This window comes from Alligator mississippiensis, chromosome 3 (assembly GCF_030867095.1).
Source record: "Alligator mississippiensis isolate rAllMis1 chromosome 3, rAllMis1, whole genome shotgun sequence".
Lineage (NCBI taxonomy): Eukaryota > Metazoa > Chordata > Crocodylia > Alligatoridae > Alligator > Alligator mississippiensis.
Window position 1 is genome coordinate 125,983,033 of NC_081826.1, and position 12,143 is coordinate 125,995,175.

At 52.0% G+C, this 12,143-nt stretch overlaps 1 protein-coding gene across 2 annotated transcripts in view; it reads left to right on the forward strand.

Moving 5' to 3' along the window:
* The first annotated feature begins 641 nt into the window (after positions 1-641).
* ZCCHC2 (zinc finger CCHC-type containing 2) overlaps positions 642-12,143 on the forward strand; it is a 47,848-nt gene continuing 36,346 nt past the window's right edge. For both annotated transcript variants that reach the window (XM_014606970.3, XM_019490515.2), the window contains exon 1: positions 642-1,691. In XM_014606970.3, the coding sequence (XP_014462456.2) occupies positions 1,068-1,691 (624 nt within the window). In that variant the 5' untranslated portion in view covers positions 642-1,067. The remainder of the gene's footprint in view (positions 1,692-12,143) is intronic.

The window sequence follows — 12,143 nt, forward strand, 5'->3', positions numbered from 1 at the left end:
CAGAGCTAGGGCCACTGGCCTGAAGGGACGGGTGTATAATTCCCAGAGCATTTTATAGTTTTATATATATATGTATAAACTGCCCTGAGAATATTTTATATATCTATATAAAACACACTGTATAATTATATACATCAAATTATATCAAATATACTGACATATAATTATATGGTGTATATTGTCAGACTACATTTTATATATAAAATATGCACACACGGGTCTGAGATTATCTATCTATAGATGTACACACACACACACACACACACACACACACACACACACACACACACACACACACACAGAGGCCAAGGAATTAAATGCCATTCCCTGTATCATATGGTGCATATTCTCAGACCAGTTATATAAAACCTGGTTTGAGAATATATGCCATATAATTATACATCAATATTTTTATATATCATTATATATATATATATATATATATATATATATATATATATAATGTATAATTATTTTATTTGTGGGTGCGTGTATAACTAAAATAATTAAGAGAGATACATATTACACACACAATATATTAATACAATATAGTGCACTAACTCCCCTCGGCACCGCACGTCTCACACTCCCAGGCTCTGGAGGGCCCCCATCCCGAGACAGCCGACCCCACGCACGCGCACACAGGCCAGCCGCTGACACCCCTTCCCCTCCCTATGGGGGGAGGGAGAGAATGAAGGCAAAGGGAGGGGGTGCGCGCAGGCGCAGTGCCCGACCCGGGGAATCGCGGGATTGCCCCCCCTCTGCCCCGCCTAATGCGCCGTGGAAGTTAGCGGGAGCAGGGACCCGGCGGCGGCTGTCAGAACGGAGCGTGACCGTGACGCGCGCAGCGCCGCAGCCAAGGCAGCCCTTTGATAGGCTGAGGCGGGCGTTCGGCTTCCCCCTTCCCCCCCAGCCGCCAGTCCGCGCCGGCGACGCCGAGAGCAGCAGCAGCAGCGCCTGGTCCTGCGTTCTGCCCCCCGCCCCGCACCATGCGCGGCTGCTCCTGACTGCCGCCCCCGCGCCCCGGCCGGGGGCCCTCGGATGCCCGCGCCGGCCCCGGGCCGAGGATGCTGACGATGAAGCTGCCACTGAAGCAGACGAGCCCCAGGGCGGCGGCACTGAAGGAGGCCGGCAGGCCGGAGAGCCCGGGCCCCGCGGCGCCGCGCAAGGAGGCGGTGTACGAGTGGTTCGTGCAGGAGCTGGACTCGTGCCAGCGGCTGGAGTTTGTCGTGGGGCTGCTGGACATGTGCAACCCGCTGGAGCTGCGCTTCCTGGGCTCGTGCCTGGAGGACCTGGCGCGCAAGGACTACCACGGCCTGCGCGAGCGCGAGGCCACGGCCAACGCGCCGGGCGAGCCCGGGCCGCCCGCCGACTTCCGCGACGCCGCCGCGCGCGCCCGCCTCATCGTGTGTCTGGCGCTGCTGGGCTCCGAGAACCGCGAGGCTGCGGCCTGCCTGCACCGCCGCCTGCCGCCGCTCGACGCCGTGCTGCAGAGCTGCGCGCCGGGCCGCGGCCCCGGCCTCGGCCCCCGCGCGCACGAGGAGCTGCTGCTGCTCTTCACCATGGCCTCGCTGCACCCTGCCTTCTCCTTCCACCAGCGCGTCACGCTGCGCGCCCACCTGGACCGCCTGCGCGCCGCCCTGCGCCCCGACGCCGAGGTGGACGAGAGCTGCGGCCGCCGCGGAGCGCAGGTACCGCCCGTCCCCTCCCCCTGCCCCCCATCCCGGGGGCCCTTGTGACGTAACAATGCCGTCTCCGAACCCCCCGCCTTCGAGACGGGAGGCGCAGGGCGTGGGCTGCCTCCTCCCCATCTGCACCCGCCAGACCCCCTGTGGGGAGCGCGGCTCTGCTTCCCGCGCCTGGGTTGGGATGGCCGGCAAGCGGGTGCCTAACGGTTCCCCGCGCTTCCCGCCCCCACTCAAGATGGCGGCGCCGGAGCCGGCCCTCCGTGTCACGTGACGGCGCCGGGGAACAACGAGAAGCGTCTCGCTCCCTGGGGGCCGTCACATGGCGCCTCCGCCAATGAGCGCGCGGGCTGGCGCCACGTGACCCCGGCCTTCTGGAGCGCGCCTGCCTGCGCAGTGCCCGGTCTCACTGCGCGGGGAGGGGGAGCTGATGGGGCGCCGCGAGAGGGGGCACACATGCTTTTGGCACCCCACAGCCCCCGGGGGGCGAGCGCTGAGCTCGGTGCTCACTAGGACGACTGGCTGCCTGACAGACGTGGTGTTGAACCAGCACAGTCTGGGGCAGGTTGTTTTTCTGCTGAAGGCTGGCTGTGCTTTTAACCTGTGCTGAATAGAAGCAGTCCGCCTGAAACACACCAGCTTGGAATTGATTTGCTTCTCTTGTCATGTTGTCTCACAGCAGGCCCCAAACTGACGAAGAAGTTGGTTGTGGTTGAAATTAGGAGTGATATTAGCAGCTCCCAAGACCATTCATTCCTCTCACTTTTAAGGCTTCTGCTGGCAGTTTTCTGACTTATTTATTTATTTTATGCCCCAGAACCAGCAGAGAGAAAGGAGTACATGGGCAACTGGTGCCTCCTGGGTCAGGGAGGGCACATGCCTTCCCAGGGAGCAGTCAGTGATGGAGCCGGCAGGACTTCGTGCTGGCCTGGAAGTGCCAGTAGTGCTTTTCCTGGCACCCCTACTCTCCAACTGGTGCTCACAGCCATTGCCTAACCAGGGAGTGCTGGCTGTCACCCCGGGGGGGGGGGGTGTATCACTCCTCTCAGAGGGTCTCTACATGCTGCCACTGAAGGAGAAGAGTTAGTTGTAAAGGAAACTTAGTTAAGCAGAATTAAAAAGTAGACAGTGTGGTTGCCAGGTGCGGTGCGTTTAACTAGTAGTGCTCAACCTCTCACTGGTGTGGGCTGAACGAGCACTTCAGGGTGGGTCTGTGGGCTGGATCAGGCTCCATAAGCCAGGGTCTGGCACTCTGCTTCCTCATGGGGCCCTGCAGGATCAGGGCCTGCAGTGTGTCCTGCTGGGTGCCTGGATTGGGCCCTGAGTCACTGTCACATTCAGATGTAGCGTGTGATCTGTTCTACAGAGATTCACTCAGAGCTGGAAACTTGGCAGCAGGGGAACAGCATTTGCTGCCAGCAGTCCCCTGCCACCAAATTTTCAGACTCTTTGGGGACCTCTGCAGGTAGGATGGCATGGCTGTGTTGGCCAGGGATTGAACACCCTTGCATTTAACCAATATGTAGATAAACGGAGTCCATTACAGCATTATGTGGTAGGCAGCGGATTGGAGGCTAGTATTGTGCAATGGTTAAAGGAATTGTGCACTTGCTCAACATGCATGTAAGTGGCGTAGAATACAATAATTTATTCAAATGTAGAATCATAGAAGTAGGGTCGGAAGGGACCTTGTAGATCTTCAAGTCCGACCCCCTGCCTGGGCAGCAGGAAAACTGGGCTCAAATGACCCCAGCCAGGTAGGCATTGAGCTGCTTCTTAAAGACCCCCAGGGTAGGAGCCAGCACCACTTCCCTTGGAAGTTGATTCCAGATCCTAGCCGCCCTAACTGTGAAGTAGTTCTTATGGATATCTAATCTAAACCTACTCTCCAACAACTTGTGGCCGTTATTCCTTGTTATCCCGGGGGGTGCTAGGGGAAACAAGGTTTCCCCCAAACCCTTCTGGTCCCCCCTAGTGAGTTTATAGACAGTCACCAGGTCCCCCCTGAGCCTTCTCTTGTGAAGGCTGAACAGGTTCAGGTCCCGTAGCCTCTCATTGTAGGGTCTGCCCTGCTGCACCCCGGATCATGCAGGTGGCCCTCCTCTGGACCCTCTCAATGTTGTCCACATCCCTCGTGAAGTGGGGTGCCCAGAACTGGACACAGTACTCCAGCTGTGGCCTGACCAGTGTCGCGTAGAGGGGGAGGATCACCTCCTTGGCCCTACTTGAGATGCACCTGTGGATGCACGATAAGGTCTGGTTAGCCCTGCCAACCGTGACCTCGCACTGTTGGCCCATGTTCATCTTGGAGTCATTGATAACTCCAAGATCCCTTTCTGCCTCCGTGCTCTCCAGAAGGGAGTTTCCCATCTTATAAGTGTGCTGCTGGTTACTACTGCCCAAGTGCAGCACCCTGCACTTGTCAGTATTGAAATGCATCCTGTTTTTGTTAGCCCAACCTTGCAACCTATCCAGGTCTTGCTGCAGTCTTTCGCTCCCTACTAGCATGCCCACCTCACCCCAAATTTTGGTATCATCAGCAAATTTAAACAGGTTGCTTTTCACCCTGCCGTCCAAATTGCTGATAAAGAAATTGAACAGCGCAGGCCCAAGGACCGAGCCTTGGGGGACTCCGCTGCCCACTTCCCCCCAGGTCAAATATGACCTGTCCGCCAGCACCCTCTGAGTATGACCCTTCAGCCAATTTGCAATCCATTTGACCGTGTAGGCATCAATGCCACAGTCGCCTAGTTTTTTTAATGAGAATGGGGTGGTCAACAGTATCAAAGGCCTTGCTGAAGTCTACATCCACGGCGACACCTGCATCCAATGCTTTTGTGACCTGATCATAAAAGGCAGTCAGGTTGGTTTGACATGACCTGCTCCTAATGAAACGGTGCTGGTTGCCCTAGAGTATCATCCCCAATGCTGGCCCATCACAGATGTGCTCCTTGATGATCTTCTAAAAGAGTTTCCCCAGGATTGAGGCAAGACTGACGGTCCTATAGTTGCCTGTTAACATTAAATATGTTAATTTCTATCGTGCTATTTCGGTTAGTTCATTGTTCTGTGGATTATCAACTCTGAATATTGATTAGTGCTGCTGATTACATCAGCAGTGCCTTATAACCAGGGATCCTGGTTTTCCCTGATTTAAAAAATCACAAATTCTCTTAAAATCCCCAAAATCCATGATTAAATTAAAGAACCCCCCCCCCTCCAGTGCCCCTTAATCTCCCACAACAGCTCCCCAGCCCAGATGGTACCTCTCACTCCCCGCCTCCCAGCCCTGCTTGTGCCCCTTGCCCCTGCCCCCCAGCCCTGCCGGAGGGGGGCCTCCAGCTGCCAGGGCTATGGGGCCAGGGACCTGGGTCCACAGCTCCTTGCCCCCAGCAGAACGCAGCAGCTGCTGCAGGAGAAGGAGCACGGAGCTGGTGCCTCCACTGCTGCTGCCTGCTGTGGGCTTGGGCAGGGGCGAGGCTGGCTGGCTTCCAGCTGCAGCGCACATTTCTGGGGACAGGAGGGAACCGTGCCCCCCAGATTCATACAGGCGATGGTGGCAGGGTGGGTGTGCGCTGTGGGATTGTGCTTCTTGCCCTGCTACCCTTCTCTGGGACCTCCACAGTGTGGCAGGACACAGTGGGAACGCACAGGAAAGCTGCTTGCCGCTGTGAGCTCCCGTGGCTCATGGACTGGGAGCTGCACGCTATTGGCTTGGGCACGCTCCGTGCTTGTGTGTGTGGTTTCCCTAAAGGGCTGATAGTACGCCACTCTAGGTCGATGCGCTGCCGGCTGGGCAGGCACTCCTGCGGGAAACTGGTAGGAGCAGGGAGGTGTTGGGAGAAGCCCCACATGGAGTGCCCACCCGGCCGGCAGCACATGAACCTGGAGCAGTGTGTTGTCAGCCCTTCAGGGAAGCTGCACATGGAAGCATGAAGCCCACTCGGGCTGATACTGTGCTGCTTTCCCCAACACTTCCCCATGCCTCAGCCCCCAGCCAGCTTCCCACAGGAGTGCCCGCCCAGCCGGCAGCACATGGACCCAGAGTGGTGCACTATCAGCCCTTCAGGGAAGCTGCACGTAAGGGTACAGAGCCTGCTCAGGCCAGTACCGCGCCACTTGAGGTCCACGTGCCCCCGCCTGGGTGGGCACTCTATGTCTTTCTCTAACACTTCCCTGTTCTCGGCCCACAGCCAGCTCTCTCCCCCCCAGCCCTGCTGGTGCCCCCCAGCCCTCTGCAAGCCACACTTGCACAGGCTCCAGGAAGGAAAGTGAGCCTGAGCCAAGCCTTGGGTGACTGAGAGCCTCAGGCCCCACCCTTCCCACTCTCCCTCTGCCTTTGGACAGGGTTGGGGGTTTCCCACCCTTCTTGCAATCAGCTCCTGCAGGCTGGAACTCTGCCAGCCCACAGGGCTCTTTGCAAAAGCAGGGAATCCTCAGGTTTCTCTACTAAAAGGGAAACATGAGGGCTGTGTGTTTCATGAGGGCTGATTCTATTCAGTGCAGGTTAAATACGTGGTTGGCCTTCACCCAAGTGCACTGCTTAGACAGCCTAGAAACAACCTGCACCAGACTGTGCCAGTTTAATACAACATCTGTCAGGCATTCTCCCTGGAGCGCCTCAGCAGCGCAGCACGTGCTGATGAGCACTGACCTCAGTGTTCGCCTCCCAGGGCCTATAAGGCACCAAGATAACTTATGTCCCATCCCGCAGTGCCATGCCGGCCCCCTCCCTTCTACTCTCCTCCCTCCCAGCGCAAGGGGGGGTGGCACTGTGCAGGCAGGAGCACCCCAGAACGCTGGCATCACATGGCACCAGCCTGTGTGCTCATTGGCAGAGGTGCTATGTGACAGCCTCGAAGCAGCGAGACACTTCTAGTTTTTTTTTTTCTCTAATAAAATAGGGGGGTCCGTGGCTTTCCCTGTTTTTCTGTGGGAAACCAAAAACCTGGATCCCTGCTTATCACCATTCATATCTGGTATGGTATTGAAACAGTATAGACAGCTCTAGTGGTATCACTGCATGTCAGCTTGAGTAATGGAGCAGAGTTCAATGAAACTTTCACTTAAGCCTTGATGTCAACTGATTAAATAGCATTAACTTTTTTAAAGCAGGTATTGTGTAGTTTTTTCACTTTTGTTTTTTCTGGACCTCATACAATTGCTTCATTGCCTTGACATCATCTGAGACATTTGTTTGAGGTGCGGAATAAGCAGGGCGTATTGTAGAACAAGGGTGTCAAAGGTGGTCCATGGGCCAGATCTGGCTCATGGAGCCATATGATCCGGCCTGTGCGTCTCAGACCAGCCCAGGGTGTGGAGTGGAGCTGGCCCGGTGTGTGGGCTGGAATGGGTGCTGCACACTGCTTGGGGAGACTAGCATGGGGCATGCATTGCATGCTGCCTCCTGCCAGACTGGCCCTGGAGCACTGGCTCTAGGGCTGGACATGGTTGGGCTGGGCCAGAGCCAGTGCACAGGGCTGTCTGGCAGAGCACTGGGTGTAGGATGAGTCCAGCACCAGCCCTCTGTACCATGGTGGGTGGGGGTGACAGGTCCAGCCCTATTCATTGCCTGCTGTATGTGCCACCCCAACTCTGGGGTTTTCACTGCATGCTGCGTCTACTGGATGGGACCTGCAGGCTGACTCCAGCATGACCCAGTCAAGACTAGCCCAGATCCAGCACTCTGAGGGTGGGGAACTTTCTGGCAAGGTGCAGTATTCAGCGTGCACTCTGTGCCAGCCCCTCTGGGCCCCACAGAGCATGCACAGCACTAGTTCTAGCCTGCATGCCACGTGCAGCGCAAGTTGCATGTGCACAGGGGAGCTGATGTGGGTAGCATGCTGTATGTGGCGCTCTGCTATATGGCCCTACACACTGGATCTGACAAGGCCAGTTGAGCCTGCAGACTGGTGGGCTGGATGAGTTTGACACCGTTGCTGTAGATTCTGGACCAGTGGTTCCCAGACTGTTTGACCCCAAGAGACCATTATCAACCATCAACATGTTATGCGCCTTATCAAGCTTATAATTGGAAAGGAAGTGCTGTATGAGCTGTAAGCCACTTATCATAGCTTTATAGAACACAGTTTGGGAACTGCTGTGCTAGAATATTTCATTTAGTTTGCAATGCTTGTAGATCTAAGGTTCAATTGAAATAAGCACTGTCTTGGAAATCACTGTAGGTTAAATCACTGTAGGTTAAGTGATACTATAATTGATAGCTGGCTGAAGGAACTGCCTTCAAAAGAGCCTTCCTAGTCTGCTAATAAACAAAGGAAAACTTCTATTTAGAGAATATTTTGTTCAGTAAGTTATGGCAACATGACACTGTTTCTATAATTAATCTTCAGTTGCTTACAAAAACACAAGGCTGGAAAGAGTTCTTGTTTGAAAAAATAAAAACGTACACCTAGTTTTCATCAAGTAGCAGGTCCTGCTTTAGTTATAGTACATTTACATAGTAGTGTATGAAACACTTATGGCTTCTTTGGTGAACCTGCCCAGAGGCCAGTGGGTAATAGTTCTCTAGTCAGTGCCAGCCAAGAGTTTTGGATCTTCAGAAATGTATTGAGGCTTTCTGAGATGGTATATTAGTACTTGACTAAATGTGGTGCCTCCTGGAGAAGTGGTTTATATTTCTTGAGTGATTGCTTAATATTCTGGAGGAATTTTAAAGTTCTTTTCACTAGTTAAAATTACTGCTTTAGTACAAAGAAACTAGTGAAACAAGTGGTCAGTAAAGGCAAAAGTTGAATAGTTCGATCTATGTGGCTTTATTTAAAGAAGGGATAAAAAGCTAAAAAAGGAAAGTTAAGAAGCTTGGTAAGAGGCTTTAGTGTAAATAGACTCAGGAACTCCCTCTGTAGCCTTTCATACCTGCAAAACTATTTCTTATGGCACTAGTAAACTAAGAATGACTACTTGGGTGTGTCAAATTTGACACCTTACAGTTGTGGTCTAGCTGATAAATAGCAGGATTTGATTACGGAGTTGTGAATCTGAGCGAGAGGCAGAAGAGGATACGCAGAGCAGCTGTGTAATAGCCACGTAACCAACCAGTAAAGTTATCAGGTTCCTCTGTTTAAACCAGGGGTGCTCAACCCCTAGCACTTGGGTCAGATCCAGCTCACTGAGCCACCGCAGCCAGCCTATAGGTCTGGAGGCTTGGTGGGGGGTTAGTGGCAACACTAATTAACACTGCCACTTCTCCCCTGCTGCCAAATTAATATGCCCCATGTGGCAAGATCAGGCCCAGTCTGGGCAAGAAGGGGGAACTGATTTAAACAATTCTTAGGTACTTAGTTTGCTCATTGAGTGGTGTGGAGATTTGCATGCTTTAGAAGAGGACACAGTTGATTGGCTCTCCATGTTAATAGAAGCATTTTCTCCATTCAGGGTTTGATGGTTTGCTGGAGGATATCCAAGGTCTGGTGTCCAGTGTGTGGGATTTTGTATTGTTTTATGTTATCAGCAGAGTTTGAAATTTGTAGAGGATAAGCCAAAAGGTCTGGCTGCCATCTCCATTCTCCTGTGATCTCCCTGCCTTTCTTCAACCTTGTGTTCCCATTTGCTTTCAGAGATGAGTAAAGAGTTCCAAACTCTTTTAACTAGTAAGCAAATTCATGTGTTGGGAGGAGTCTTGCTTGAGAGAGAGGAGTCTGAACAGAAAATTAGTGTTATTAAGAATCCCTGTGAGAATTGTAGCATGTAAAATGATTCTTCAAAGAATATAGCCAAGAGCTCTGAATCTAAGGCTCTGATAAAACACTGCAGTTAATTGTCTACCAGCAGTAGTAAAGATAGCATTGTTACTTCTTGGTACTTCAGAAGCCACTGGGAAGGGGAACAATCTCCAGCACGCTGTTCTCCCCCAAGTTCTTCTGAAGTTGTCTTTGCTGCAGCAGTTACAGTGGAATAACACTAGCTTGAGTAGAAGATGATAAATGACAACACTCTAAACCAGTGGTTGTCAGCCATGGGTACACATACCCCTAGGAATACTTAAAAAGGTCATGGGGGTACATAGAACTAATGTGGCCAATAAATGCTGCATGCGTGTGCGCAGCTGCAGCGCAACACACAGGTGGCCAGGAGCACAGCCCAGCAGCATGGAGAGCAACCAGTTCTGGCTGGTAAATGTGTAAGTGTGTTGTCAGGGAAGGGGCTCAGTACCCCTGCAGGGAACAGCCTGAATGTAGCTGGTAAATATTGAAGAGGTACCTGGGGAGTCAGATGTTAGGCAGGTTATAATGTGTCATAAATCCAATGTCTATATTTAGTCCATGATTTTTTTTTATATCCATAGGTTGATGAAGTGAAATTCATAGGCTTGTCTGTGAAAGGTGTTTTGTAAATTCCATTTGAATTTACAAAACCTGATGAAGGGTATTTATACCCAAAAGCTTGCAAAGAAGAATTTTTCCAACTATTTGGGTTGGTCTAATAATAGATATCAGATTTACCTAAAGAACCTTGTCCGCCTATGTCCTTAGACCAACACGGCTACAACCTATATCCCTGTAACTTCTTGTTTTTAAAAAATGTGTTGTTTTTTTGGGGGGGGATTTAAGTTCTCGCTGCTTTTATGAAGTCTGCTTTACAACAGAAAAATCTGAAGTGCACTAGTTTCAGCTTCCTAAAATGGGTGGTGCCGTGGCTCAAGCTCTAAAGTTCCTGGCTTTAGAGCCAGAAGGAGAATTCTTGTAGACAAGGAAACAACAAACTGGATGGAGGACTGTTGTCAAAATGTTAATGCAGTTCTCTTTCCTGTATATAATACAGTTAACTTCAAAGCTCTGTCTGGCAAAGCCTTTGGCTACAGCTTAAGAAAAACCTCAGTGAAATGTCAGTTGCATAGCTGTTCTTTTGGAAGTTGCTTCCAGTTCTTTGGTTTGTTAGCCATAAAACACTTTCACTTGTACCAAAACACATATTACAAATTATTGGCTCAAGTATTGCAGGTATAGTTCAGCATAGTATAACCTGTTGTCCACCACATACAGGTGTTAGATTTGTGCTGGAAGAAAAGCCTTCATGCCAACAAAAAAGAGTATACAGCTGTTCAAGGGTTTTTTTGCACAAGAAAATTGGCTTTTCCCACACCAGTTGAATGGCTGTATGCTTCTCTTGGGTGTTGAGGATATTCAGCATCCCACAGTCCTCTGCTTTCCCCAAGGGGGATAGGGGTGTGCACATGTGTGCTGGGAGTTCTGCCCGCAACCTAGGTCCCAGAAGCCAGTTGGGGGTGTAGGGAGGGCAGGGTGCACATGAGCAGACTTGGTACAGGAGGTGCAGGTGCAGCCTGCACTACCCCCATGGAACTCAGCATGCGGCTGTGCCTTGCCCTCGAGGCAGCCTGCATCGCGCTCCCACCTGCATCTGCTGGTCCTGGTCCCACTCCCAGCCAGGGTGCACAGCTTCTCAGTAGGATTCTCAGTTGCTGCCGATGTGGCTGAACCCACCCAGGTGCTGTAGGCTCCCCCTGCCTTAAGTGGTGGCTCTTCCTCCTCATGTCCTAGCACACAGGGCCCCAGCCTCAAGTACCTTGCCACCTGCTGCCCACAGGTGGCTACTTATTGCGCTAGGTGAGTGGAAGATGGCCTGGAGCTGGGGCTCTATGTGCTGGGGCAGGAGCTGCCTGGCTGAAGCTTCCCCCCTGCCTGGAACAACACAGCATGGGTAGGAGGCAGAGGAGCTGCTGGAGGCTGGGGGAGCTGAGTAGTACCTGGAAGGCTACAGCCACAATGGGAGCATCCCCACCAAGAAGCTATGGATGCTGGCTGGGACTGGGCCAGTGGGAGCAGTGTGGGCAGGAGCAGGCAGGGCTCAGCCCCATGGCAGAGGCAGCCACAGGCTGGATTCAATAAATTGGCGGGCACCAGCCCACAGGCCAGATCAAATCAGTTGGCAGGCTGTATTTTGCCCACCCCTTGTTTAGAGTATGTGTAAAATAGTAACTGGGAATGGAAGGCTGTTTTGCTTTGGAATTAAGTTTGTGGGGGCAGAATTAGATGGTATTCATTCAGGCGTCAGGAGAGTAGGGCTAGAATAATGTGTATAAGAAGGATTTCAAAGCTACTTACAGCTGACTAGATCTATACTGACTTCATATAAGAGGGTATATACAGACTAACAAGTCAAATGGAGGTAAATTCCTGCCCCTCTCTTACTGTGCATACTCTGTGCAAGTGAATAATTCTCTTGCTTGTCTGATTTCATCTCATGGTAAGTGGAAGCTAAACAGCTTACCCTTGAATGAAATGGAGCTAAGTTATCCAGCATTAGCTGAGATTGCAGCAACTTTCACATTTTTGCTCCTGAGTGACTAATGTGTCTGTGTGCATCTCTTCTCTCCTCTCTCCTCCCATGTCCCCCTAACTAGATGTTATTCTTCTATGCACTCTACAAGTGACAACTGGAGAGCAACTCTGGGTAGTACAGTTTAGTACAATTGGC